This window comes from Enoplosus armatus, chromosome 11, assembly GCF_043641665.1.
Source record: "Enoplosus armatus isolate fEnoArm2 chromosome 11, fEnoArm2.hap1, whole genome shotgun sequence".
Lineage (NCBI taxonomy): Eukaryota > Metazoa > Chordata > Actinopteri > Centrarchiformes > Enoplosidae > Enoplosus > Enoplosus armatus.
This window is the reverse complement of record NC_092190.1, coordinates 24,583,576-24,607,272: the sequence shown is the minus strand read 5'-3', so window position 1 is coordinate 24,607,272 and position 23,697 is coordinate 24,583,576. Positions and strand designations below refer to the sequence as shown.

Sequence of the window (23,697 nt, the reverse complement as noted above, 5' to 3'; positions counted from 1 at the left end):
GAAGAAGCATAAATGTAGCTGTAGTCAGACGTGTTCACTGATACAAAGCTGTAAGGAATGGATCAATGTGTTTATCTGCGCTAATGTAAGCTACAATAGTTAGCTTGTGTGGGTAACTAGCTTAATACCTACAGAAGTAACCTAGCATTACGTAGCACATCCACTGTTTGGAAATCGGTCCTGGAATATTCCTCCCCATCGTACTTATTTATAATACCAGGAGTAAGAAGCTCTACACAAGAACAATCCTGTTTCTTTAGTGAACGGTCAATTACCATTTTGTTATTTAGAGATCTGCATTTTAGTTTTTGGCAGGTTCGGTCCTGGTTTATCCTGGTTGAAGTGGTTTATCCAGTAAAGAAGCTAAACAAATTAGTTGTTTGCAGTTTTTCCAGTGTAAAGATTTACCAGAGCTCGATATCTTCCCATGTTGAAGCTACATGAATGTTTTTTTATAAAACAAATGTGACTCACCTTCCCTCCCTCCCCCTGCAGGACCTCCCGGCCCACCTGTCGGACCAATCAAGTTCACCGAGGTGTTTGCAGAGAGGATTGGCCTGGCCTGGAACCCTCCCACAGATGATGGTGGATCCAAGATCACCAACTATGTGGTTGAGAAGCGCGAGGACAACAGGAAGTCCTGGGTCCACGTCTCCAACGATCCCAAGGAGTGCGCCTACACAGTGACCCGGCTGACGGAGAACCACGAGTACGAGTTCAGAGTCATGGCCCAGAACAAGTTTGGAGTCGGGCCACCGCTGGCCAGCGAGCCGGAGAAAGCCAGAAACCTCTTCAGTAAGTCCAGATCAGTCTGCATGTTCTCTTAGCCGCCTTCACTTTCATCATCTAAACACTAAACACCTGTAGAGATCAATAACTCATCACTGCAGTTGACTGTATTGATTATTGACGACTGTCCTGTCCTCCTGCAGCCGTCCCGGGTCAATGTGAGAAACCGACTGTAACAGACGTCTCTCTGGAGTCGATGACCGTCAACTGGGACGAGCCCAAATACGACGGCGGCTCCTCCATCACCGGCTACATCGTCGAGAAGAAGGAGACCACCGCCAAGCGCTGGGCCCGCGTCACCCGAGACCCGATCCGAGCGCTGCCGCTGGGCAACAACTGGGATGTCACCGGCCTGCTGGAGGGCGCCATGTACCAGTTCAGGGTCACCGCCATCAACGCAGCCGGCTGCGGTCTGCCCAGCCTGCCCTCTGACCCCGTCCTCAGCAGAGACCCCATCAGTAAGAAAGACACGTTTTCACTGTGTTAAAGGACAGCGGATCAGTTAGCAAGAACTCATTCTTTAAATTCATAAGAGACCTAGTTAGTGACATTTGTTGTTATTAGAAAATGATTTAAACATAAGACCTAAAAAAATATGAAGACATAACTTCACACCTGTGTGTGTGTGTGTGTGTGTGTGTGTTCAGAGCCTCCCGGGCCGCCCACTCCGAAGGTGACGGACTGGACGAAGTCGACGGTGGAGCTGGAGTGGATCCCTCCTCTGGTGGATGGAGGGTCAAAGATCACGGGCTACATCGCAGAGTTCCAGGAGGTGAACAAGGAGGAGGAGGAGAAGAAGGCTCAGAGGAGGCTGCTGCTGAGCGTCGATGAGGAGAAGGAGGCCGAGAGCGAGGAGAGCTGGGAGAAGGTACTGCTGAGGCTGTCAGTGAAGGAATATGTTGATTTAAGACGAGTCGTGATCTTTGTATGTGGACAACAACTGTACAGCTGCAATCATCTGTCATGCCCCCCTCTTTCTTCTTCACTGAATGTGTGCTCACATTAAATCTCAGTTTAACACCTGACGCACCTGCAGGATTTTGTGACATCACAACTATGTCATGTGGACAAACACTGTTGTGTTGAAACTCTTGTGTTCAGCTAATAAACGTTTGAAATGGACAATATTGATCAATTCTGGAGGAGTTAATTGAACTTTTATTGTGGAAAAAAATATATCAGACACAAATTATTATTAGTATTTTTATCTGCAATAATCATGTCTGGAGGAGATCTTTCAGTAAAAATAACCAACTATAATAAAAATGCCTGGAGCACTGAAGGTAATTTTTCAGGTGACCCTCTAAAGTTGAAAATACATGATGAGTTAATAAAGAGCACATCAGCAACAAACATGAAAGAGAAACGAGGTGTTTAACCTCAAAAATATAGATTATCAAAGTAGAAAATGGTGTCACTATCAAAAGGTCTGTACAGCTTCATATTTAATAAAGAAAATACAAGGAGCTTCCAGAGCCGAACTCCTTCAGCAGTCAGACTGTAATAAAATATGAAGCTGCACCGACATTAACAACAATCCTGCTGAGTTTTCATTTCACTGAATCAGCAAATTCTGATAAAAAGATTTAACGTTTCACTTTGCATTTCCAACTTAAGTAGCTTTATACTTTTTACATTCCTGTTTCAGGGATTCCTGAAAACATGAAGGAACCCCAAAAGCAAAGCTCCTGAGTGTTGTTGTTGAGTTTGTGTCTCGTCTCTCTCCAGGCGAAGGACACAGAGATCAGAGGAACCAAGTTCGTGGTGGCCGGCCTGAAGGAAGGTGGTCTGTACCGCTTCAGAGTGCGAGCCGTGAACGCAGCCGGAGTGGGAGATCCAGGACTCGTGGCTGAGCTGATCGAGGTCAAAGACAGAACAAGTAAGACTCTGATCCACCCAACATTTAACTGTGTTTTTGTTGATAAAACTTTGAGAACATTTTATGAAACACAAATCGTCACCTTCTCGTCCAGTTCCTCCTGAGATGGACCTGGACGCCTCGGTGAAGGAGAAGATCGTGGTCCACGCCGGCGGCACCATCCGCATCATCGCCTACGTGTCCGGTAAACCCGCCCCGCAGATCTCCTGGTGCAGAGACGACGCTGAGGTGCCCAAGGAGGCCGTGGTGGAGAAGACAGGTATCTCCAATTCGCTGGTCATCAAGAACTGCAGACGCCAACACCAGGGCATCTACACACTGAGCGCCAAGAACGAGGGAGGAGAGAGGAAGAAGGCCATCATCGTGGAGGTCCTCGGTGAGTCAACCTCACTGGAATGATGCAGGAACCTAAAACCTAAAAAGATGAACAAAAATGTGTTTTTGAAAAAAAGAATGCCGGCTCAAATCAGGTCACAAGAACTGCAGTACAGCGCGCACAGAGGTACCCGAGTATACATGTATACAAACATATCCGACATTTCATACACTTCTAGTCGGTCTCTAGTCGGTCCTGTGCTCCTGTGTGATCCAAACAAGAGGATTTAATGGAGATTTATAGAAGTAAAGATGATTTGTGGCTTTTACTTTCAGTCATGTAAAAGGTTCTACAGGATCTCTTGGACAGATTTCTTGGCAAAGGCGCTTAAAGAGTGAAATCCTTCACATACGTTGCTGAGTTATATATGCAGGTTTACCAGTGAGATGCCGCCACAATAATGGCAGCTTGTCTACTTCTGCCTACAACTCGTATTTGTCTATTCCACATCTTGTAGGTGCCAAGGTTTAAATGTGTTCTCTAATAACTGTCTAACCTCTCTGACCCCCCCCCCTCCTTCCAGATGTTCCCGGACCGGTCGGTCTTCCCTTCGCCGGCGAAAACCTGACCAACGACTCCTGCAAGCTGACCTGGTACTCCCCCGAGGACGACGGCGGCTCGGCCATCACCAACTACATCATCGAGAAGAGGGAGTCGGACCGCATGGGCTGGACCTCGGTATCCTACACGGTGACGAGGAACAACGCCGTGGTGCAGGGACTCATAGACGGCAAGGGCTACTTCTTCAGGATTGCAGCCGAGAACATCATCGGCATGGGACCTTTCATCGAGACCGACAAGATGGTTCTGATCAAGGACCCCATCTGTAAGTCAGACTCACAACAACCTGAAGTATTATTTTTGAAAATATTTGTGAAAATGTACAGAATGTCTCTTATTTGCAGCTCTGTCCGCCCTCATATTGTAAATGAGGGAGAAGGAGTAGATGTCATTTTAAGATTTTTTTTGTTAAAAAAACATATCAGACACAAATGATTATTCTGAGCAAAGTATAGTTTCGTAGTTTTGTCTTAAAATGTGTCTGGAGGGGATCTTAAGATCTTCAAGGTCTTGATATGTCATATTTACAACCATCAGGCTTAAATTCAAGTTTTCCTGAATTTGAATTAGAAGCAGCTGATTTTTTTTCATATTAGTTAATTTCTTCAGCAGCAGAAGCAGGAATTTTATCAGCCTTTATAATCTAAAGCCAAACAACAACCAAAAAAACTAGAATTACATCTAATCATTTATTCTCTGTCAGTCACACGGAGAAGGGTTTCATTTGAATAATTAAAAGCATCTTATTTTACCAAAACATGAATATAACAAATCTGTTTATTTCCAATTCCAATTTTAAGTATTAAGACGGTTAATGCTTGTTGGTGGTTACATAAAAAACATTCTGAATAATTGAAGATCTGGTTTTAAATCCAGTAGAAAACCATCTGAATACTTTAAGGAAATAAGAAGACACAAAACTAAATAATAGACCTGTCATATATTTACATATATAACAAAAAACTAAAAATGGCCCTTTAAAGTAATTGATTGGACTGTCTGAAGACACTCTGTGTATTCAGGATGTAGCTCCGTCTTTAAACAAAGTTTAAGTAAAGTTTAGTAATTCTGAGAACATCAGTATCTCAGTGTGAAGAGTGACGTTCAAAATCTCATTTATTTATAAGCAAGTTGCAAAAAAACTCAAGAATGGTTCAAACATTTTCAAAGTACTTGAATTCAATTCATTTACAGATCCATCATTTCCTAATAAACCTTTATTTGAGTTTAGTGAGTTGTGTGGAGTTCATGAGCACTTGTTGATTTACAGAAGAAAAGTTACATTTAAACCCAAATAAATCTTCACTGATTATTTATTTATTAGAAACTTTATTCTCCAGTTTTAACATTTCACTTAAATGAATGAATTTAGATTTAACTATCACTTTCCATCATCAATGTTAATTCTGACAGAATAATTAAAAAGTCAGGCTCTAAACTAAACCATAGATTTTAAACTACAACAGAAACTAAAGCTAGATTTGTTTCAGTCTTAAACTGCCGGTGTCTTCTCACGACAGAGAACTCGTCACATTCAGAGTTTGGTTCAGAATATTGACTCTGAAAAACAACCGTGCTGAAGTAGAGAAAGAAAATATTCTTAAACTGATGATGCCCTGAAAATCTTCAACCGTGATGTGAAACAGTCATTGAACTACAGTCACACAGAAATAGTCCTTTAATACATCTCATCACTGTGTTTGTGTCTCTAGCTGTCCCGGAGCGTCCAGAGGACCTGATCATTACCGCCATTACCAAGGACTCCATCTCCGTCGCCTGGAGACCGCCCAAGTATGATGGCGGCGCTGAGGTGACCAAGTACATCCTCGAGTCCCGCATGATCGGCCGGGACAACTTCACACAAGTAGGTGGAGAGGACAAGCTGATGGACAGGAAGTTCACACTGACAGGACTGAAGGACGGCTCGAGCCACGAGTTCAGAGTCTCTGCCGTCAACCAGGTGGGACAGGGCAAACCGTCCTTCGCCACCAAACCTGTCCAGTGCAAGGACGAGCTCGGTGAGTGACGCCACACCTCAACATCTAGAGATGCACAGATATAGAATTTCAGGGTCAGTAATAATAATTATGTTTGTTGTGGCCGATAAACAACATTAAACTATTAAAAGAGAACAACAAACTTTTACACTGAGATTTTCATTGTCCCAGCAGCAACACCAATGTTTAGAACTGGGTTTCTGGCAGCATCCTATTATTGTAAAAAGGACATAATTATCGGCTGAAATTATCTGAACAATAAGTTGTTTTATAAATTATTAATTTTTCAGGAATTATATTTTCTCATTTGTCAGCCATCCCTATCAAAAACATCGCATGCAGATAATAAAGACAGAGCAAAGTATAAAAAATGTTGAAATCTTTTTAAAATTGTTGTCCCCCCTCTCACCTCAGAACCACCCACTCTGGACCTGGACTTCAGGGACAAGATGATGGTGAAGGTGGGAGACACCTGCACGCTGTCGGGGCGCTACAGCGGCAAACCGGTCCCGGCTATCACCTGGACAAAGAATGAGGAGGAGCTGAAGGCGGACGAGGAGATCAGCCTCCACAGCACCGCCCGCCACCTCAGCCTCAACATCAGCAAGGCCAAGAGAGACCACAGCGGCCGCTACCACGTCAGCGTGGAGAACGTTGCCGGAACTCGCACAGGAATCTGCACCATCACCGTTGTTGGTGAGTCGCACATAGCAAATACATTCTGAATATCCATGCAGGTTTTAGTGTTTCAAAAATCATCACTGAAGAAACTTTTTTGTATTCTGAGAAAGAGGTAAACATGACAAGGATGTGTATATATATATACACACACATATATATATATATATATATAAAGGTGAAAGTACAGGATTATCAAATTCTGGCATAAATGGATCCAATCGGTTTGGAAATACAAACTTGAGAGGGAGAGAGGAGAGCTGAGCTGGTTTGTATATCACTCGAAAATCAAAGTTCAAATGATGGACAGAAAACGCTATCACTGCTGTATGAACCGTACTGTTTCCAGGGTTTAAAACCCATTCAAATGTACATTTAAATAAACCTGTATAAAAAATCACCTGTATGAATGCTTCCTCCTGTCAGACCGTCCTCAGCCTCCAGAGGGCCCCGTGGTGTTCAACGAGGTCTACAGGAACTACATGGTGATCTCCTGGAACCCTCCTCTGGATGACGGAGGCTGCGCCATCTCCAACTACATCATCGAGAAGAGAGACACCAACAGAGACCTGTGGATGCCCGTCACCTCATCCTGCACCAGGACCTCCTGCAAGGTGGGCAGATCAGTGCTGAAATGCTCAGAGGAAAAGAACTAGAGAAAATCTGTTGGAAAGTGGACGGAGTTAAACTATTCAAGTATGAGCAAGATAATGACAATTTAAGGACTAAAAAAGACAGTAAAGAAAAAAATAGAAAAATTATTTCTCATTTTAGTCATCAACAATTTAGAAACAACCTTGAAGAATCAAGAGGCTCCTTAAACATGAATATATACACAGATCCTGTTCCAGGGCTGTTTTTAGGTATAAAAGTGGGTAAAAATCCAGTTTAATTTTGCATAATGGTATATTCTCACGTGAACAGACAATAATACTAAAATAACTACAATACAGACAGGGGCAGTAAATGATTGTAGTCTCAATGATTTAACATGACTGGAACTGGGTATTGTATCGATACTAGTGCTGTTACAATACATGAGTTTCTGAACTGATGGTTCTAAATGTTTCTAAGTTAAATGTTGTCTAAACACAAGCAGTCATGCTAAAACTGATGACAGTATTTTTTAAAACTAAAGTATCTGATGAAAGAGTAAATCAACAAGATTTGGAATCTGATGAGATATTGATTTCAACTTTCAGCACTTGATAGTTTTTGATACTTAGTGCTACCGACACATTTCAGTCCCTGCCAAAAGAGTGTTGAGGTCTTCAATGCACAGCCAAAAACTTGACAGTAACTCCTCCACCTACGCCTCCTTGCGGTCTGTTACTTCAGGTGCCAAAGCTGATCGAGGGTCGTGAGTACATCATCAGGATCATGGCTCAGAACATCTACGGCATCAGCGACCCCCTGCTGTCTGCAGAGACCAAGGCTAGAGACATCTTCAGTAAGTCCTGACAAACACACTGACGGACGGACCAACAGCAGCAGGTAGAAAAGACGACACATCCTGCAGTGTCTGATCAGTGGGACTGTGTTTGTTTGTTTCCATAACAGAGGTGCCAGACGCTCCTAAACAGCCCACAGTAAAGGAGGTTTACCACGACTCCGTCCTCATCAGCTGGGAGCCACCTGCCGACGGAGGAAAACCAATCACAGGCTACATCGTGGAGAGGAAGGAGACCATGGCCAACAGGTACACAAACACACAAACGTCTGCTGTTTGGAGGGTGAAGGTTTTCCCCCAGTCCCTCCCTGTCTACATCACTTAATTCAAATATCTAGAAAAATGGGAACAATGAAGCTGGCAAACTGACTTTTGAGGAAAAGCCATTCTTTAAATTTCACTTTGATTACTTATTTTTAGAAACAAACAATCATTGAAGCCACAAACACTGGAACTTAGGACAGGAGTTTCCCACCAACAAATTACAAACCCCATAAAATGTGAAATAGTAAGGCTGCAAAATAATATATGAACATGTTTCTCAGTGGCTAATAAATAGCTGTTAAAATTTCTGCTTCCAGATGGGTTCGCTGCAACACAGAGAGAATCCATCCGAAGGTGGAGTACTGGGTGACGGAGCTGCTGCAAGGCTGTGAGTACGAGTTCAGAGTCAGCGCTGAGAATGAAGTGGGAGCCGGAGACCCGAGCCCACCTTCCAAACCTGTCTTCGCCAAAGATCCCATTGGTAAGTTCATCTCTTACGACTACATTTAATTTCATTGCTATTACTGTATCAACTCCTTACAAGAATTCCTATCTGTCCTTTGCCACAGTGAAACCTGGTCCACCGGTGAACCTCCAGGTCATCGACTTCACCAAGGAGTCCGTGACTCTGTCCTGGCAGCCACCTACTGACACCGGCAGAGGAAAAATCTTCGGATACCTGCTGGAGTTCCAGAAGGCCGGAGAGGAGGAATGGCTCAAGGTGAGGCAGTTGAAATACGAAATATCCGTGAAATATGCTGCCCAGAGGATTTACCCTTTGATTTTAATGACCCCTTTAACATTTCTATTTATAACATCTTTTTAATCTCTCAAAACCTTATATGTGATATTTAACTGCTGCTGTTCTCAGGTGAACCAGACTCCAGACTCCTGCCAGGAGACCAGGTTTAAAGTGATCAACCTGGATGACGGTGCTCTGTACCGCTTCAGAGTCATCGCTGTCAACGCTGCCGGAGAGTCTGAACCGGCGAACTTGAAGGAGCCAATCAGAGTGCAGGACAGACTTGGTGAGTTGTCATTTCAGTGCTTCAGTATAATCTGAACCACTGTGTGACTCTGATTTAGGAAGTGCTATGTACATCAAATGTGATATTACCGTGTTAATGACCAGTAATTCTCACAAGTTGACCTGTTAATGTCTATCATGTCCTTCTTCTACACCCTTGTCGCCCCCTCAGAGCCCCCAGAGCTGATTCTGGATGCCGGAATGACCCGAGAGGTGAAGGCCATGGCCGGTACTCACATCACTCTGATGGCCACCATCAAAGGCGTTCCATTCCCCACCGTCACCTGGAAGAAGAACGAGGCCGAGGTGCCCACGAGGGCCGATATTGAGACCAACCAGGCAGGCACCAAGCTAGAGATGAGGTTCTGTAACCGTGGTGACTGTGGAGACTACACCCTAACTGTGGAGAACTCGGTCGGATCCAAAACTGCCACCTGCACCGTGCTGGTCCTCGGTAAGAATTGTTTTTAGCTTGAATATACAAGTGTTATTTAGCACTTGTGTATGTGTTTGCTCCAAACAGTTTGGTGAGGATATTCAATCCTCACTGTGATTGATATGATACATTTAGTTCATTCAATTTTGTATGTTCCACTAATGAAAAGTCAAGCTGAACAGTTTTGTTACATTCCTCCTATGTTTTCTTCAGATAAACCTGGTCCCATCCAGCACCTCCGGGTTTCTGACATCAGGAGTGACTCCGCCTACCTGTCCTGGAAGGACCCAGAGGACAATGGCGGTGCTCGCATCACTAACTTTGTGGTGGAGAAAAAAGACAGTGCATCCACTCAGTGGGTCCCTGTCTGCTCGACATCCAAGAAACGCAGTATGATGCTGAAGCACCTGATGGAGGGCACATCCTACGCGTTTAGAGTCGCAGCTGAGAACCAGTACGGCCGCAGCGAATATGTTGAGACGCCAAAGGCCATCAAGGCAATGAACCCACTCTGTGAGTAACGGCACAGTGAACACATGATGTTCGGCAGATTGATGTGTATTATGTTATTGAGAGGATAAACCTTTTGAGATGTACTATATAATTTTCAAGGGGGTGCAACAACAGAACAAAATAGATGTTATTGTACACATGATTCAGTTTGCCACTATGTAAAAGTATTCTCAGATTAGGGACCAGGTGAAGAAAGATGAATTCTCAAACTCACCAGTTCAACTGAAATGACTTTCCCTCTTTTCCCTCCAGTCCCTCCTGGTCCTCCCAAAGACCTGCACCATGACGACGTGGACAAGACTGAGGTGTGGTTGGTTTGGAACTGGCCCGACCGCAATGGGGGAAGTGAGATCACAGGCTTCCTGGTGGAGTATCAGGAAGAGGGAGAGAAGGAGTGGGACGAGTGGAAGACCGTCAGCATCCCTGAGAGTCATGTGACTGGCCTGGAGGAAGGAAAGACCTACCGCTTTAGAGTGAGGGCTGAGAATGCCATTGGCCTTAGCAGACCCGACACCACCGTGCCTATTCTCTGCCAAGAGAAACTGGGTGAGATACAGGACAAAACGCCAACACTACATCACGTCTATCAGAGGGATTTTATGCTGGATCAAATATAATTCATTTATAAATGGAGAATGTTTCAGTTTTTATTCTCAGTTGGTATTGGTATTCACCAATAACTTCTGTAGCATCAATATTGGTGTAGATGTATCCCTTGATGTTCATATCAGCAAACTAATGTGCCTTGAATTAGTATTGGGCATCAGCCATTCCACTTAATGTAGGTGCTCAAACCAAAGAAATGTCATCAGTGCACCTCTATTTGGTAAACTGTTTGTCAGTTAACATTGGATATTTCAGTGTTTTTGAACATCAGGAGTGTAGAAACAAGTGGTAACTTCCTCTGTCTGCATGTTCACAGTGCCTCCAATTGTCGAAGTTGATGTTAAGCTCACTGAAGGCATCGTTGTAAAGGCTGGCTCCACCATCAGGCTGCCAGCTATCATGAGGGGAATCCCTGTTCCCACTGCCAAGTGGTCCATCGAAGGAGAGGAGATCACCAGCCAGGGTAATGTCAAGATCGACACTGACAACTTCTCCACTGTGCTCAGCATTAATGACTGCACCAGGAACCACACTGGCACCTACCTGCTCACCGTGTCCAACCCAGCTGGAACCAAGACAGCTGCCTTGAACGTCACTGTCCTGGATGTTCCCGCTGCTCCCATTGGACCTGTCAACATCCTGGAGGTGACTCCGGACTCCATGATGATTGAATGGCGTCCTCCCAAGGACGATGGTGGTAGCCCTGTCACCAACTACATCGTGGAGAAGAGAGAGTCCAACAAGGAGACCTGGGGAGGTGTGAGCTCTGGCAGCCTTGCCACCCAGCTTAATATCACTCGCCTGCAGAAGGGAGTGGAGTATGTGGTTCGCATTCGTGCTGAGAACAAGATGGGCATCGGCGCTCCTCTGGAGAGCAAACCCACTGTTGCTGAGCACTCCTTCATGCCACCCAGCCAGCCTGGTAAGCCACAACCCTCTGATATCTCAGAGGATGCTGTTACAGTCGGCTGGACCATGCCCCTGTCCGATGGTGGCAGCCAGATCGCCGGCTACATCATCGAGCGCAGACACAAGGGAGGAAAATGGATCCGTGTCAACAAGACACCCTGCAAGGACCTGAGGTACAGAGTCCTGGGTCTATTTGAGGGCAATGAGTACGAGTTCAGGGTGTTTGCTGAGAACATTGCTGGCTATAGCGGCCCCTCTCCCATTTCTGACCCCTGCAAACCGTGCAGGCCCATCACTGTCCCCAGTCCCCCTGTCAACCCAAAAGTTAAAGATTACAGCAAGACCACTGCTGACCTGGTGTGGACCAAACCCAACAAAGACGGAGGCAACCCCATCCTGGGCTACACCGTGGAAATGACGAAGGCTGACACTGAAGAATGGAAAAAAGTGAACCTGGACGACTTCATCAAGCAGTGTGCCTACACTGTGAAGGGTTTGGAGGAGGGCGTGACCTACAGATTCAGAGTTCACGCCTCAAACATGATCGGAGATGGAGAGTCCAGAGAAATCCCAGAGTCCATCACTGCTCAGGATATCCTTATCCCTCCAGAGATTGAAATGGAGGCCACCTGCCGCGAGCGTGTCACTGTGCGTGTTGGACATAACATCAATATCATCGGCTACATCAAGGCCCGTCCTGACCCAGAAGTGCTTTGGTCAAAGGAGGAGACAGTTCTGGAGAACAACAAACGTGTCACCATCATTCAGAACTTCCCTGTGGTCCACTTGAGGATCAAGGAGGCCACAAGAGCTGACCATGGCAGATACACCCTGAAGGTTTCAAATGAGGGTGGCGAGGCCTCTTGCCCCATCACAGTCAATGTGCTAGACAGACCCAGCCACTGCCAAAACCTGCACATAACCTATGTCACCAAGGACGCATGCATGATCAACTGGGAGGCCCCTAAGGACAACGGTGGATCTGAGATCACCAACTACATCGTGGAGTGCCGTGAACCTAGCATTAGCATGTGGTCTATGATCTCCTCCAGCTGCACCAATCGCAAGATCAAGACCAAGCTGATGGAGGGCCACGAGTACCTGTTCCGTGTCTGTGCAGAGAACAAGATGGGACCTGGACCCTCTGTGGAGACCAAGACCCCCCTGCTGGCCATTGACCCCATTGAGAAGCCTGGTGAGCCTGAAAACTTCAGAGTCACTGACATTGGTAAGAACCATGTTTATTTGAGATGGAGGAAGCCTGACTATGATGGCGGCAGTCCCAACATCTCCTATAACCTGGAGTGCAAAGCCAAAGATGCTGAGGAGTGGGAGAAACTCAACACTGGCATTCTCACTGACACCTTCTTCCTGGCTGACAAACGCCTGGAGAACCAGACGTACACCTTCAGGTAGGTTACTTCATTCTTACTTTAAAAGTTGTTCTGTAGGGTGTTTCCTTGCTCAGAAATGATGTTCTTTGAGTATTTCCCAATTGAATCTAAATTACTTTTAATGAATAATTCTCATAATTTGCTATCCAGGGTGCAGACCATTAATGAAGGAGGTGAGAGCGCCTGGGTGAAACTTGCTGATATTCTGGTGAGGGAGGAGATCCAGAAGCCTGTCATTGACCTGAAGCTGGCTGGAGCTCTGACAGTGAAGGCCGGAGAGTCGGTCAGGATGGAGGCCGCCCTGAGAGGAAAGCCCCAACCTGAGGTCAAATGGACAAAAGACAAGGCTGTCGGAGACAACCCCAGAATCAGTTATGAGACTGGCTCCGACTACTCCAAGTTCCTTTTGACCAAGTCCAGACGCACTGACACTGGAAAGTATATCATCACTGCCACCAACTCGGCCGGCACCTTCACGGCATACGCCAACGTTAACGTCCTGGACGTCCCTGGCCCCGTGAGGAACCTAAGGATTACTGGCATCGGAGCCGACAAGTGCAGAGTGGTGTGGGATGCTCCAGAAGATGATGGAGGTTGCGAGGTGGACAGTTACATCCTGGAAAAATGCGAGACGAGGAGGATGGTCTGGTCTACATACTCTGCCTCTGTGGTCACACCGTACTGCAACGTCATTCGTCTGGTGGAGGGCAATGAATACATCTTCAGAGTGAGGGCTGAGAACAAGATGGGAACTGGACCTGCCATGGAAAGCAAGCCTGTCACTGTCAAGACTCAGTTCTGCAAACCTGGACCCCCTGATGCACCTGAGGTCACCAAGGTAAGTCAAAGACTTTTAACGTTTTATAGATTTTCCTAAAATTGGCTCACTTGAAAAACATTTCATGCCTGGTATCAGTCTTAATACCGGTATCAGTGTACAACTAGTTGTAAAACAATTTTCTCTGTTACTTAATATTGTTGTGTTGCAGGTAAGTAAAGATGAGATGACAGTTGTCTGGACTCCTCCTGAGAATGATGGAGGAAAGTCAATCACCGGCTACATCCTGGAGAGGAAAGAGAAGAGGGCGGTGCGCTGGGTGCCGTGCACCAAGAGCCCCATTTCCGAGAGACGCATGAAAGTCACCAACCTGATTCCCAACCATGAATACCAGTTCAGGGTGAAGGCTGAGAACGAGGTCGGCCTGGGAGAGCCCAGCAAACCTTGCAGACCTGTTGCTGCCAAAGATCCTATCGGTGAGTTTGCAGTTGCTGTCACATGAAAAGCACAGGAAGCTTTAGATGTCAGTGGTGGACTTGGAAGGCCTCTCTCCTGTGTCTTCTGGAGTTTCAGTATTTTTATTTAACTGTGTTTTACTGTCCCTACCTGCAGAGCCCCCTGGTCCCCCTGCAGGCCTGAAGGTGGGCGACAGCACCAAGACCTCCATCACCCTGTCCTGGTCTAAACCTGTGTACGATGGAGGTGCCCCCATCCTCGGCTATAGCCTGGACTTGAGGCTGAAAAGCGAGGCAGACCCTGAGAAACCCACAGAGGGCTGGAAGAGAATTGACACTCATGGCCCATTGGTACTCACAGAGTTCACTGTTGGCCAGCTGGATGAAAAGCAGGAGTACGATTTCAAGGTGTCCGCCCAAAACCAGGTGGGCTGGGGACGCCATGCCTACTTGAAGGAGGCTGTCTCCCCCAAGGAGATCCTGGGTAAGAATGAACAGTTACTAAAGCCGACAGCAGCTGTGCCTTAAATCCATTGCATTACACAACATGGTAAATGTTAATAACACTCGAATTACCTCAACATCAATGTGTTTCTATGGCAACAGAGGCTCCAGAGATCGACCTGGATGCCAGTCTGAGGAAAGGCCTGGCTGTCAGGGCAGGCTGTCCAATCAGGCTTTTTGCTGTGATCAGAGGAAGGCCTGCCCCCAAGGTTACCTGGAAGCGCATGGGTGTGGACAATGTAGTTCGCCGAGGTCATGTGGATCAGGTTGACACCATGTCCTTCTTGGTCATCCCTGAGAGCACCAGAGAGGATTCTGGAAGATACTCTCTGACTCTCTCTAACTCATCAGGAGAGAAAGCTGTATTTGTCCGTGTCAAGGTCCTCGGTGAGAAACAGAATAATAATGACAAGCTTCATTTTTACAGGACTGCTTTTTCACTGGTAAGGAAACTGTACAATCAAAGTGATTCTTAAATTAATCCTCTGCAGATACTCCTGGTCCTGTTGGCGGCCTGGAGGCAACCAACATCACCAAGACGACAGCTCAGCTGTCCTGGTTGCCACCAGAGAATGACGGTGGCAGCCCCATCCTCAATTACATTGTGGAGAAACGGGAGGTAGATAGGAAGACCTGGAGCAAGTGTATAGAGGACCTGAAGAAGACCAGCTTCAAGGTGACCAACATGACGCCTGGTGTCGAGTACTACTTCAGAGTCATGGCCTGCAACAAGTATGGAATCGGTGTTCCTCAGGACTCACCCAAGTCCTATCTGGCTGTTGACCCCATCAGTGAGTGTCACCACAAACTGTGTGAATAAGGTTTAGAGTGTCAAACCCCTGTGTTCCTCTGCCTCCATTGTTTTTTCCTTTTTTTATTCTCCATAACACCTGCTGCGTGTTGAATTCAGGTGAACCGGACCCTCCAAAAAAGATGGACGTGTTGGAGATCACCAAGAATAGCGCCACTCTGGGCTGGCTGAAGCCACTCAGAGACGGAGGAGCTAAGATCAATGGTTATGTGGTGGACTACCAGGAGGAGGGTGCGCCTGAGGACAAGTGGACACCTTACTCTGTGGTCAAAGACCTAACCATCGTGGTGGTTGGCCTGAAGGAAGGAAAGAAGTACAAGTTCAGAGTGGCAGCCAGGAACTCAGTGGGAGTCAGCCTGGCCCGAGAGGCAGAGGGGGTGTTTGAGGTCAAGGAGCAGCTCAGTGAGTAGACTGGCCTATACTGACAGACAGGCACTAACTAAAATATTTAACTTTGAAGCCAGAAAAAATAAATATTCCCTGACGAATAAGTAACTTGGAATTGTGATAACTTTTGTTTCTTCTTCCTCTCAGTGTCTCCTAAGGTCATCATGCCTGACATTGTAACGGTCAGAGCTGGATCCAAGATGGTTGTTGAGGCCATTGTGGCAGGTAAACCTGCTCCCTTCTGTAAGTGGAAGCAGGGTAACGAGGACGTTCTGACCTCTGACCGCCTGTCCGTCGTAAAGACACTGACAACCTGCACACTTATCATCAAGAATGTGACGAGAAAGGACAGCGGCTACTACAGCCTGTCGGCCGAGAACAGCACCGCCAAGATCAACCAGATCCTCAAAATCATTGTCATGGGTTAGTCTGAACAACAGACGCTGTTAAAGCTGCTGATTCTAAACTGAAAAGATAATAGTTAAAATGTGATTGATGAATAATAACAATAGCAAACATTGATTAAGTGTGTACATCTATTGTTGCCGTCATTAATGACTCATCCTCTGTGTCTCTGCAGACATCCCTGGACCCCCTGAAGCTCCTTTAGAGATCACCGAACTGGACATTGATGCCTGCACGCTGCTCTGGAACTCCCCACAGGAGGATGGTGGCAGCAACATCACCAACTATATTGTGGAAAAGTGTGACATCAGCCAGGGCGACTGGGTCCCAGTGTCCACATCCTGCACCAAAACCAGCTTTAGAGTTACCAAACTGACAACTGGCAAAGAGTATGGCTTCCGAGTCCGTGCCGAGAACAGGTTTGGCATCTCTGTGCCCATCTACTCTGAGAGGATGATCGCCAGATATCCATTTGGTTAGTCTGAGCCAAAACGTTAAATTTTTTGCTCCTTTACTGTTAACCAATATTACAGCTGTGACACTATCTACTAACTGCTTTGTTTTTCCCCAAAGATCCTCCCAGCGAGCCCAGAAACCTGCAGATCAACAAGATCAACAGGGACTACGTCATCCTGTCATGGGAACGTCCCAGCAGCGACGGCGGCAGCCCCATCACTGGATATTGCATTGAAAAGAAGGAGAAGAACAGCCTTCTGTGGGTGAAGGCCAATGAGTCCGTGGTCAAAGCCACCCAATACACCTGCACCGGCCTGATCGAGGGCCTGGAGTACACCTTTAGGGTGTCGGCACTCAACCAGGCTGGACAGGGCAAACCTTGCAAACAGACCGACTTAATCACCGCCAGGACTGCTGTTGGTACGAAAATGTCCTTCGAGATGTAATTTTCTTATGATTTCAACATGGTATATTTGTTTTGTTAAAGAAAATTAAGTAAAAAATCAAAATAGGACAACAAAAACTACAAATTCCACTTTCAAGGAAGCATAACTACAAAACAAAATTGTTAGGGTGCGATCAAGAGACGTTTTCATTGTCACAACAGAACAAAATGTAAATCATCTTTACCCATGTTCTCTGTGGCATTCTGAACTTTTCTCAACCAGTTTCTTAAAAGAGTAACTTAACCAAAATTATAAAAAGATTATCAAATTTTCAATTAAATCCTTATCTCGGGATAACAGGCTCAAAAACAAAATATGAGTATAACTTCTTGTCTTGAGATAATGAGATCAACTCAGAATCTTAAGATAATTGAATGGACAGCTAGAGTCACTGGAGGTAGTTGTTTTATGAAGCTTTTATCTGAATGGTCAGCTTGAAGCCATATTGAAAGTTTTCAAGCCTATGACACAACTAAGTTCCCACTCTTGTTCACTCAACCTCCTTCCTTGTTCAGACAGCATACCTTAAGTCTCCAACCCTTTTTTTCTTACCATTCAGACCCACCAGGTAAACCCGAGGCCATGGATGTGACCAAGAACTCTGTCTCATTGGTCTGGAGCCGTCCCAAGCATGACGGTGGCAGCAAGCTGATTGGCTACTACATGGAGTATACAAAACTTCCAGAGGAGAAGTGGACACGCTGCAACGCCAACTGCATGAACATCCAGACTGAGAGCTATGTAGTGACTGGCCTGCAAGAAGGCCAACAGTACCAGTTTAGAGTAATCGCCAAGACCGCCATCAACATCAGCCAGCCGTCCGAGCTGTCCGATCCCATCCCTGTCATCGCAGAGAATGGTACACCTCCACCCAGCATGGAATACTATGACTGACAAATTAAATAACTGACAAATCATGACGATTATTCTCTCTCCTCCTGTGCAGTTCCTCCTCGTGTAGATCTGGGTGTCAACATGAAGAACCTGATTGTGGTGAAAGCCGGAGAGAACGTCTTCCTGGAAGCTGAGGTTTTTGGAAAGCCACTGCCCAAAGTGAGCTGGAAGAGAGACGGAGTGCCTTTGGTCCTCGCTGAGGGAATGAAGATGTCCCAGAAGAAACATCTTCACCTGCTGGAGCTCTTCTCGGTCACCAGGAAGGAGTCTGGAGACTACACCATCACCGCTGAGAACATCAATGGCAGCAAGTACGCAACCATCAAGGTCAAGGTGCTCGGTAAGTTAGATTTAATTTTCATTTATTGTAGTGTTTTGTCTAAGCAAGCATTTTATGTGTACAGATAAACAAAGAAGCAAACATCCCACTGTTTCCCTTGCAGACAAACCAGGCCCTCCAGCCTCAGTGAAAATTTCTAAGGTGTTTGCTGACCGTGTTAAGATGCGATGGGAGCCCCCACTTGCAGACGGTGGCTCTGAGATCACTAACTACATCATTGAGAAGCGTGAAACCAGCAGGGCCAACTGGGCGCTGGTCACTTCCAACATCCATGGACACATCACCGACTGCTCAGTGGAGAAACTCATTGAAGAACACGAGTACCAGTTCAGAGTCAGTGCTGAGAACCAGTATGGTGTGGGAGACCCCATCATGACTGACCCTGTCATGGTCAAGAACCCGTACGGTACGTTCAGACCTCTATAGCTGACAACCACTACATACGGACTGTAAGAAAACTTTTACTGCACTGAGTTCTGTTTGAAGAGTAACAAATACAGTAAAAAAAACACATTTTGCCTGTTGATGAGATAAGACCTTATCTCTTCCTTCAGATGTTCCTGGTCCATGTGAGCCGCCCGTCATCACCAACATTACTAAGAACTCCATGACAGTGAGCTGGAAGGCCCCAGCCAATGACGGCAAGGCCACCATCCTGGGCTATATGGTGGAGAAACGTGAGGCCACTGAGCTGACCTGGGCTAAGGTCAACCGGCGGCCAGTCATCGACAGGACAATCAAGGCCGTTCAGCTGACCGAGGGCTCTGAGTACGAGTTCAGAGTCATCGCCATGAACAAGGCCGGTCTGGGCAAACCCAGCGATGCATCCAACGCTGCACTGGCTGTCGACCCCGTCTGTAAGTATCTGCTTTAAAAAACAATGTGTCAAATAGAGAGGGCTGCTACTAACAATTATTTTAATAGATATATTTCAACATATTATCTGTAACTTGTTATCTGTGAGAATAATAACAAATGTTATTATAATTCTCTAGATCCTCCCGGCCCACCTGCCTTCCCCAAGGTGGTGGACTCTACCAAGAGCTCCATCAGCCTTAGCTGGACCAAACCTGCATACGACGGTGGCTGTGAGATCATCGGCTACCTGGTGGAGTGTAAGCGAGCCGACAGTGAGAACTGGACCAAATGCAACGTCCCGAAAAAGCTCCAGGCCACTAAGTTCCTTGTGAAAGGCCTGATGGACAACACTGAGTACCAGTTCAGAGTCATTGCTGTCAACAAGATCGGCTTCAGTGAGCCCAGTGAGGTCCCTGGAAACCACATGGCCAAGGACATCCTAAGTACGTTCCTCAACTGTTTATTATACCACTTTCTTATAAATAACCCCAGAACAGGAAGTCAACTGAATCAAGTGTTTTCACTTGAATGAATCATGTTTAGAACAGATGTAGTACTTTAGTAAAAATGAATGGTTTTCTTTCTTGATTAGCTTCTGGTTTCTCTGTTTTTGCTGGAGATCACCAGTTCATTAGGGAATCCTTATTAATCTTAGTTGTGACCATCGGTTTAATCTTTCAAAAAAGGAAATTTTAATTTTAAAACGTGTTTCATGTAATAAAATTAGCAAACACAGGCTATTAAGACAGCCTAATGATGCCTAATTGATGGCTAATTTGATGGCTAGTGTCAGCTAACATATTAGCAACTGTTGCAAACCTGCTATGACCACAAACAACATATTTCTCCTCACTTTATCACAATGAAACATCGGTAAGAAAGGAATACCTACTCGTTGTAAGAAAACACGGTTAAGTTAAGCTTCTTCAGGAAACACTTTCTCATTAAATTTAAACACATAAACACAGACTCTCCCCTTTGCTTTTTGGTAAAGGTCCAAGTTGAAACAAGGATGAAGTCCTGAGGTGAACAGTAAAGTGACAGTAAAGTTAATTAATGAGCGATCTTCTGTCTGTCTTCCAGTCGCTCCTGAAGCTGAGCTGGATGCCGACCTAAGAAAGGCTTTGGTTCTTCGAGCCGGTGTCACCATGAGGCTCTACGTCCCACTGAGAGGACGCCCGGCTCCGAAGGTGACGTGGACGAAGGTGGATGCCAACCTGAGGGAGAGGCAGGGCCTGCTGATTAAGACGTCAGAGTGGGACACCCTACTGATGATCGAGGACATTAACAGATACGACGCTGGCAAATACGTCCTGTCACTGGAGAACAGCAGCGGCTCCAAGAGCTACACCATCGTGGTCAAGGTCCTCGGTAAGAGTGTCTGTCATAATGAACATAATGAGGAAGTATAAATTGTAGTACACACACCCCAGTAAGCATGGGTTTGGTATGTTACAGGTGAAAAGAAATCTAGGCATCTAGGTTAAAATCAAGCTAAATTCGGTTGAAAAGTCAAAGTTTTTTGAATGAATGAATATAGTTCAGTGCAGGTTAGGTCCTATTATGAACCTGCAAAACATTGAAATACAGTTGTTGGAACATCGGTTATATGTATAGATATGTATATCTATCTGTTTTAGACTATGATTAGCTGATAGGAAATGGTTTATGTAAAAATGATACAGTGTACAAGTAAGCTAGAAAAAAAATCTTCTTCACATAAGATACAGATACAAAAAATTGTATTTCCTCCCCTGAATAATAACAAGATATTTTTAGTCCCATTATGTGTATCTACGGCCTGATTTGTATCTCAGTTCAGTTACCAAAAGCTCTGACCCAGAGATACTGCTTCTCCTCCCCCTCAGATTCTCCTGGACCACCTGTGAACCTGATTGTGAAGGAGACCTCCAGAAGCCATGCCTGCATCACCTGGGACGCCCCGCTGATCGATGGTGGCAGCCCAGTCAAGAGCTACATCGTAGAGAAACGTCTGGCTGAGAGAAAGGCCTGGACCTGCGTGTCAACAGACTGTCACAAAATCTCCTTCAGGATCACCAACCTGGAGGCGGGGCAGGCCTACTGCTTCAGAGTACTGGCCGAAAATGCCTATGGCATTGGAGAGGGCTGCGAGACGGCCGGCAGCGTTCGAGCCTCAGGTAATTAAAAGTCATTGTTGTTGTTTTCTAAATTAGAATTGTTTTTGGAAAATGGAATTTAAACCTTCATTTAAATTCAGTAAAATAAAACAATTACGTTCTGTACCAGTTGTCAGAGGACTCAACTTCAACCAATCCCTTAACCAGGATTTTTGGAACATGAACATATTTTATTATATTTTCTTTATGTTTTGTAGATTTGAATTCCCAAATCAAAGTCCTTTTGATGCTGCCAGGAATAAAATTCTGGTGGAGAAATACTGAATCCTTTATGTATTTATTCATGTTGGCCTATTTTAATATAGTCTAAAACTACTGGAACCATCTAATTAAATAACCACCACATATAAGTTTTTAATTCTAGAAATGTTAACTCAATACAATAGTGCCAACTGCCTTGACTGCAACTGGCCCAAAAAACTAACGAGCAAAAACACAATCAGATTGGTGGCAGACTAAGATCAGAACAGTCAGAAAAAAAGATACACGTTTTATTCAAACCTGAGATGAAAGAACTTTCGAGTCCTACAGCCACATCTACATTAAACACATCCTGTTTAACACAAACCACATGCTCAATCTTTACTCATCAGAGCAACCTGGTCCAGTGACGGACTTCAAAGCACTGAAGACCACTAAGGATGCGATCATCCTGGGCTGGAAGAAGCCCATCAGCGACGGCGGAAGCTACGTTACCGCTTACATCCTGGAGCAGAGCGAAGGCGAGGAGAAGTGGAAGCAGATCATGAAGGGCAAGAACACCTCACACACCATCAGTGAGCTAACTGAGGGCAAGGAGTACTTGTTCAGAGTCAAGGCACTCAATGAGTCCGGAGAGGGACCACCTACTGAGCTCGCTGTCGTCGCCAAGGACCAGTTTGGTAAGAAATCAGCCTGACTCAGCCATCATGCCAGATATTGTTATGGTTGCTTGTTTAGCGAGAACGTAAAATTGTTGTTTCCAACTATATTCTGATAAGAAAATTCCTTTTGATTTCAGTGCTACCTGACTGCAACTTAAGTGGTCTGCCTGACAGTTGCCACGTAGTGAAGGAGGGCAGCACCACACGTATCAACATCCCCATCACTGGAGTGCCCTACCCCACCGCCACCTGGAAGAAAGGTGATGTGATGCTTGGAGACACCGGCCGGATGTGCGTGGAGGCATCTCAGGGCATCACCACTCTACTGATCAGAGACTGCCAGAAAGGAGATGCCGACACCTACACCATCAACGTCAAGAACAGCACCGGCTCCAAGGACTGCAAGTTCCAGCTAAAGGTGGTCGGCAAGCCTGGCATCTGCACAGGACCCATTAAGTTTGACGAGATCACCGCTGATGGCATCACTCTGGAGTGGGGACCACCCAAAGATGATGGCGGTGCGGAGGTTTCCAACTATATTGTGGAGAAGAGGAGGACAACGGACAACAAGTGGATCACAGTGGCTTCAGCCATCCAGAAGACCACCATGAGGGTGATCAGGCTCCACGATGGAATAGAGTATATCTTCAGAGTGTTCGCTGAAAACAAGTATGGGGTTGGAGAATATCTGAGGTCTAACCCAGTCATTGCTCAGCATCCATTCAGTGAGTATCACACGCTAATGTTCTGATCTTCCCCTTTTCTGTTTTCTTTTGTTTCAATGTGCAGCCTTTCATTTTCTTTTGCAGAATTGAATTCATTTAAAAATAAACTGCTGCCTTGTGTAGATGACACAAGATCAATTCAAAAATGCAGTGGACCTGCATTGGAAAATGTAGCTTTATTCAATATTATTATCAGTCTTTCTTAAATAGTGACACAACCTGAAATATACAGAGGAGATTGTGTTATAGAAACAGATACAATGCATATGTTAGATTCATTTTTAGAAATTCAGTTCTATGTTGAGGGACAAATTCTCTCTTTTTCTCTGATTCCTCCAGATGTGCCCGAGGCACCTGCTCCTCCAGAAATAGTGAGCATCCGCCACGAGTCGGCCATCTTGACTTGGGCTGATCCAAAGGACACTGGTGGCTCCCCAATTACTGGTATGGATGTCAGTTTGTATGTAAGCATGAGCAAATAGCAAAGAACGATCATTATCATCAACTGATTTTGTTTCTCTCTAGGATATCATGTGGAGTTTAAGGAGAGGAACAGTCAGATGTGGAAACGGGCCAGTAAGACTCCTCTGAGAGTGAAGGAGTGCAGAGTCACTGGACTGATAGAGGGATTAGAGTATGAGTTCAGAGTGATGGCCATGAACGCAGCCGGCCTTGGAAAGGCAAGCAGGGCCACTGAGGCTGTGGTTGCCTTGGATCCTATTGGTGAGTTCACTGCT

At 45.6% G+C, this 23,697-nt stretch overlaps 1 protein-coding gene across 1 annotated transcript in view; it reads left to right on the top strand.

The window, feature by feature from the left end:
* Positions 1-23,697, top strand: part of ttn.2 (titin, tandem duplicate 2) — a 211,554-nt gene that overhangs the window by 138,561 nt on the left and 49,296 nt on the right. Inside the window, exons 176-213 of the mRNA XM_070914051.1 lie at positions 496-795; positions 933-1,247; positions 1,437-1,657; positions 2,518-2,668; positions 2,763-3,044; positions 3,568-3,870; positions 5,318-5,623; positions 6,017-6,298; positions 6,707-6,894; positions 7,619-7,730; positions 7,841-7,979; positions 8,312-8,475; positions 8,564-8,715; positions 8,866-9,022; positions 9,194-9,475; positions 9,671-9,970; positions 10,223-10,516; positions 10,893-12,897; positions 13,030-13,717; positions 13,869-14,133; positions 14,270-14,596; positions 14,719-15,003; positions 15,108-15,407; positions 15,527-15,829; positions 15,962-16,237; positions 16,395-16,694; positions 16,793-17,095; positions 17,681-17,980; positions 18,068-18,355; positions 18,459-18,761; positions 18,910-19,212; positions 19,351-19,656; positions 20,297-20,584; positions 21,082-21,372; positions 21,966-22,253; positions 22,373-22,960; positions 23,300-23,404; positions 23,486-23,683. Coding sequence (XP_070770152.1) covers positions 496-795; positions 933-1,247; positions 1,437-1,657; positions 2,518-2,668; positions 2,763-3,044; positions 3,568-3,870; positions 5,318-5,623; positions 6,017-6,298; positions 6,707-6,894; positions 7,619-7,730; positions 7,841-7,979; positions 8,312-8,475; positions 8,564-8,715; positions 8,866-9,022; positions 9,194-9,475; positions 9,671-9,970; positions 10,223-10,516; positions 10,893-12,897; positions 13,030-13,717; positions 13,869-14,133; positions 14,270-14,596; positions 14,719-15,003; positions 15,108-15,407; positions 15,527-15,829; positions 15,962-16,237; positions 16,395-16,694; positions 16,793-17,095; positions 17,681-17,980; positions 18,068-18,355; positions 18,459-18,761; positions 18,910-19,212; positions 19,351-19,656; positions 20,297-20,584; positions 21,082-21,372; positions 21,966-22,253; positions 22,373-22,960; positions 23,300-23,404; positions 23,486-23,683 — 12,258 coding nt within the window. The remainder of the gene's footprint in view (positions 1-495; positions 796-932; positions 1,248-1,436; positions 1,658-2,517; positions 2,669-2,762; positions 3,045-3,567; positions 3,871-5,317; positions 5,624-6,016; positions 6,299-6,706; positions 6,895-7,618; positions 7,731-7,840; positions 7,980-8,311; positions 8,476-8,563; positions 8,716-8,865; positions 9,023-9,193; positions 9,476-9,670; positions 9,971-10,222; positions 10,517-10,892; positions 12,898-13,029; positions 13,718-13,868; positions 14,134-14,269; positions 14,597-14,718; positions 15,004-15,107; positions 15,408-15,526; positions 15,830-15,961; positions 16,238-16,394; positions 16,695-16,792; positions 17,096-17,680; positions 17,981-18,067; positions 18,356-18,458; positions 18,762-18,909; positions 19,213-19,350; positions 19,657-20,296; positions 20,585-21,081; positions 21,373-21,965; positions 22,254-22,372; positions 22,961-23,299; positions 23,405-23,485; positions 23,684-23,697) is intronic.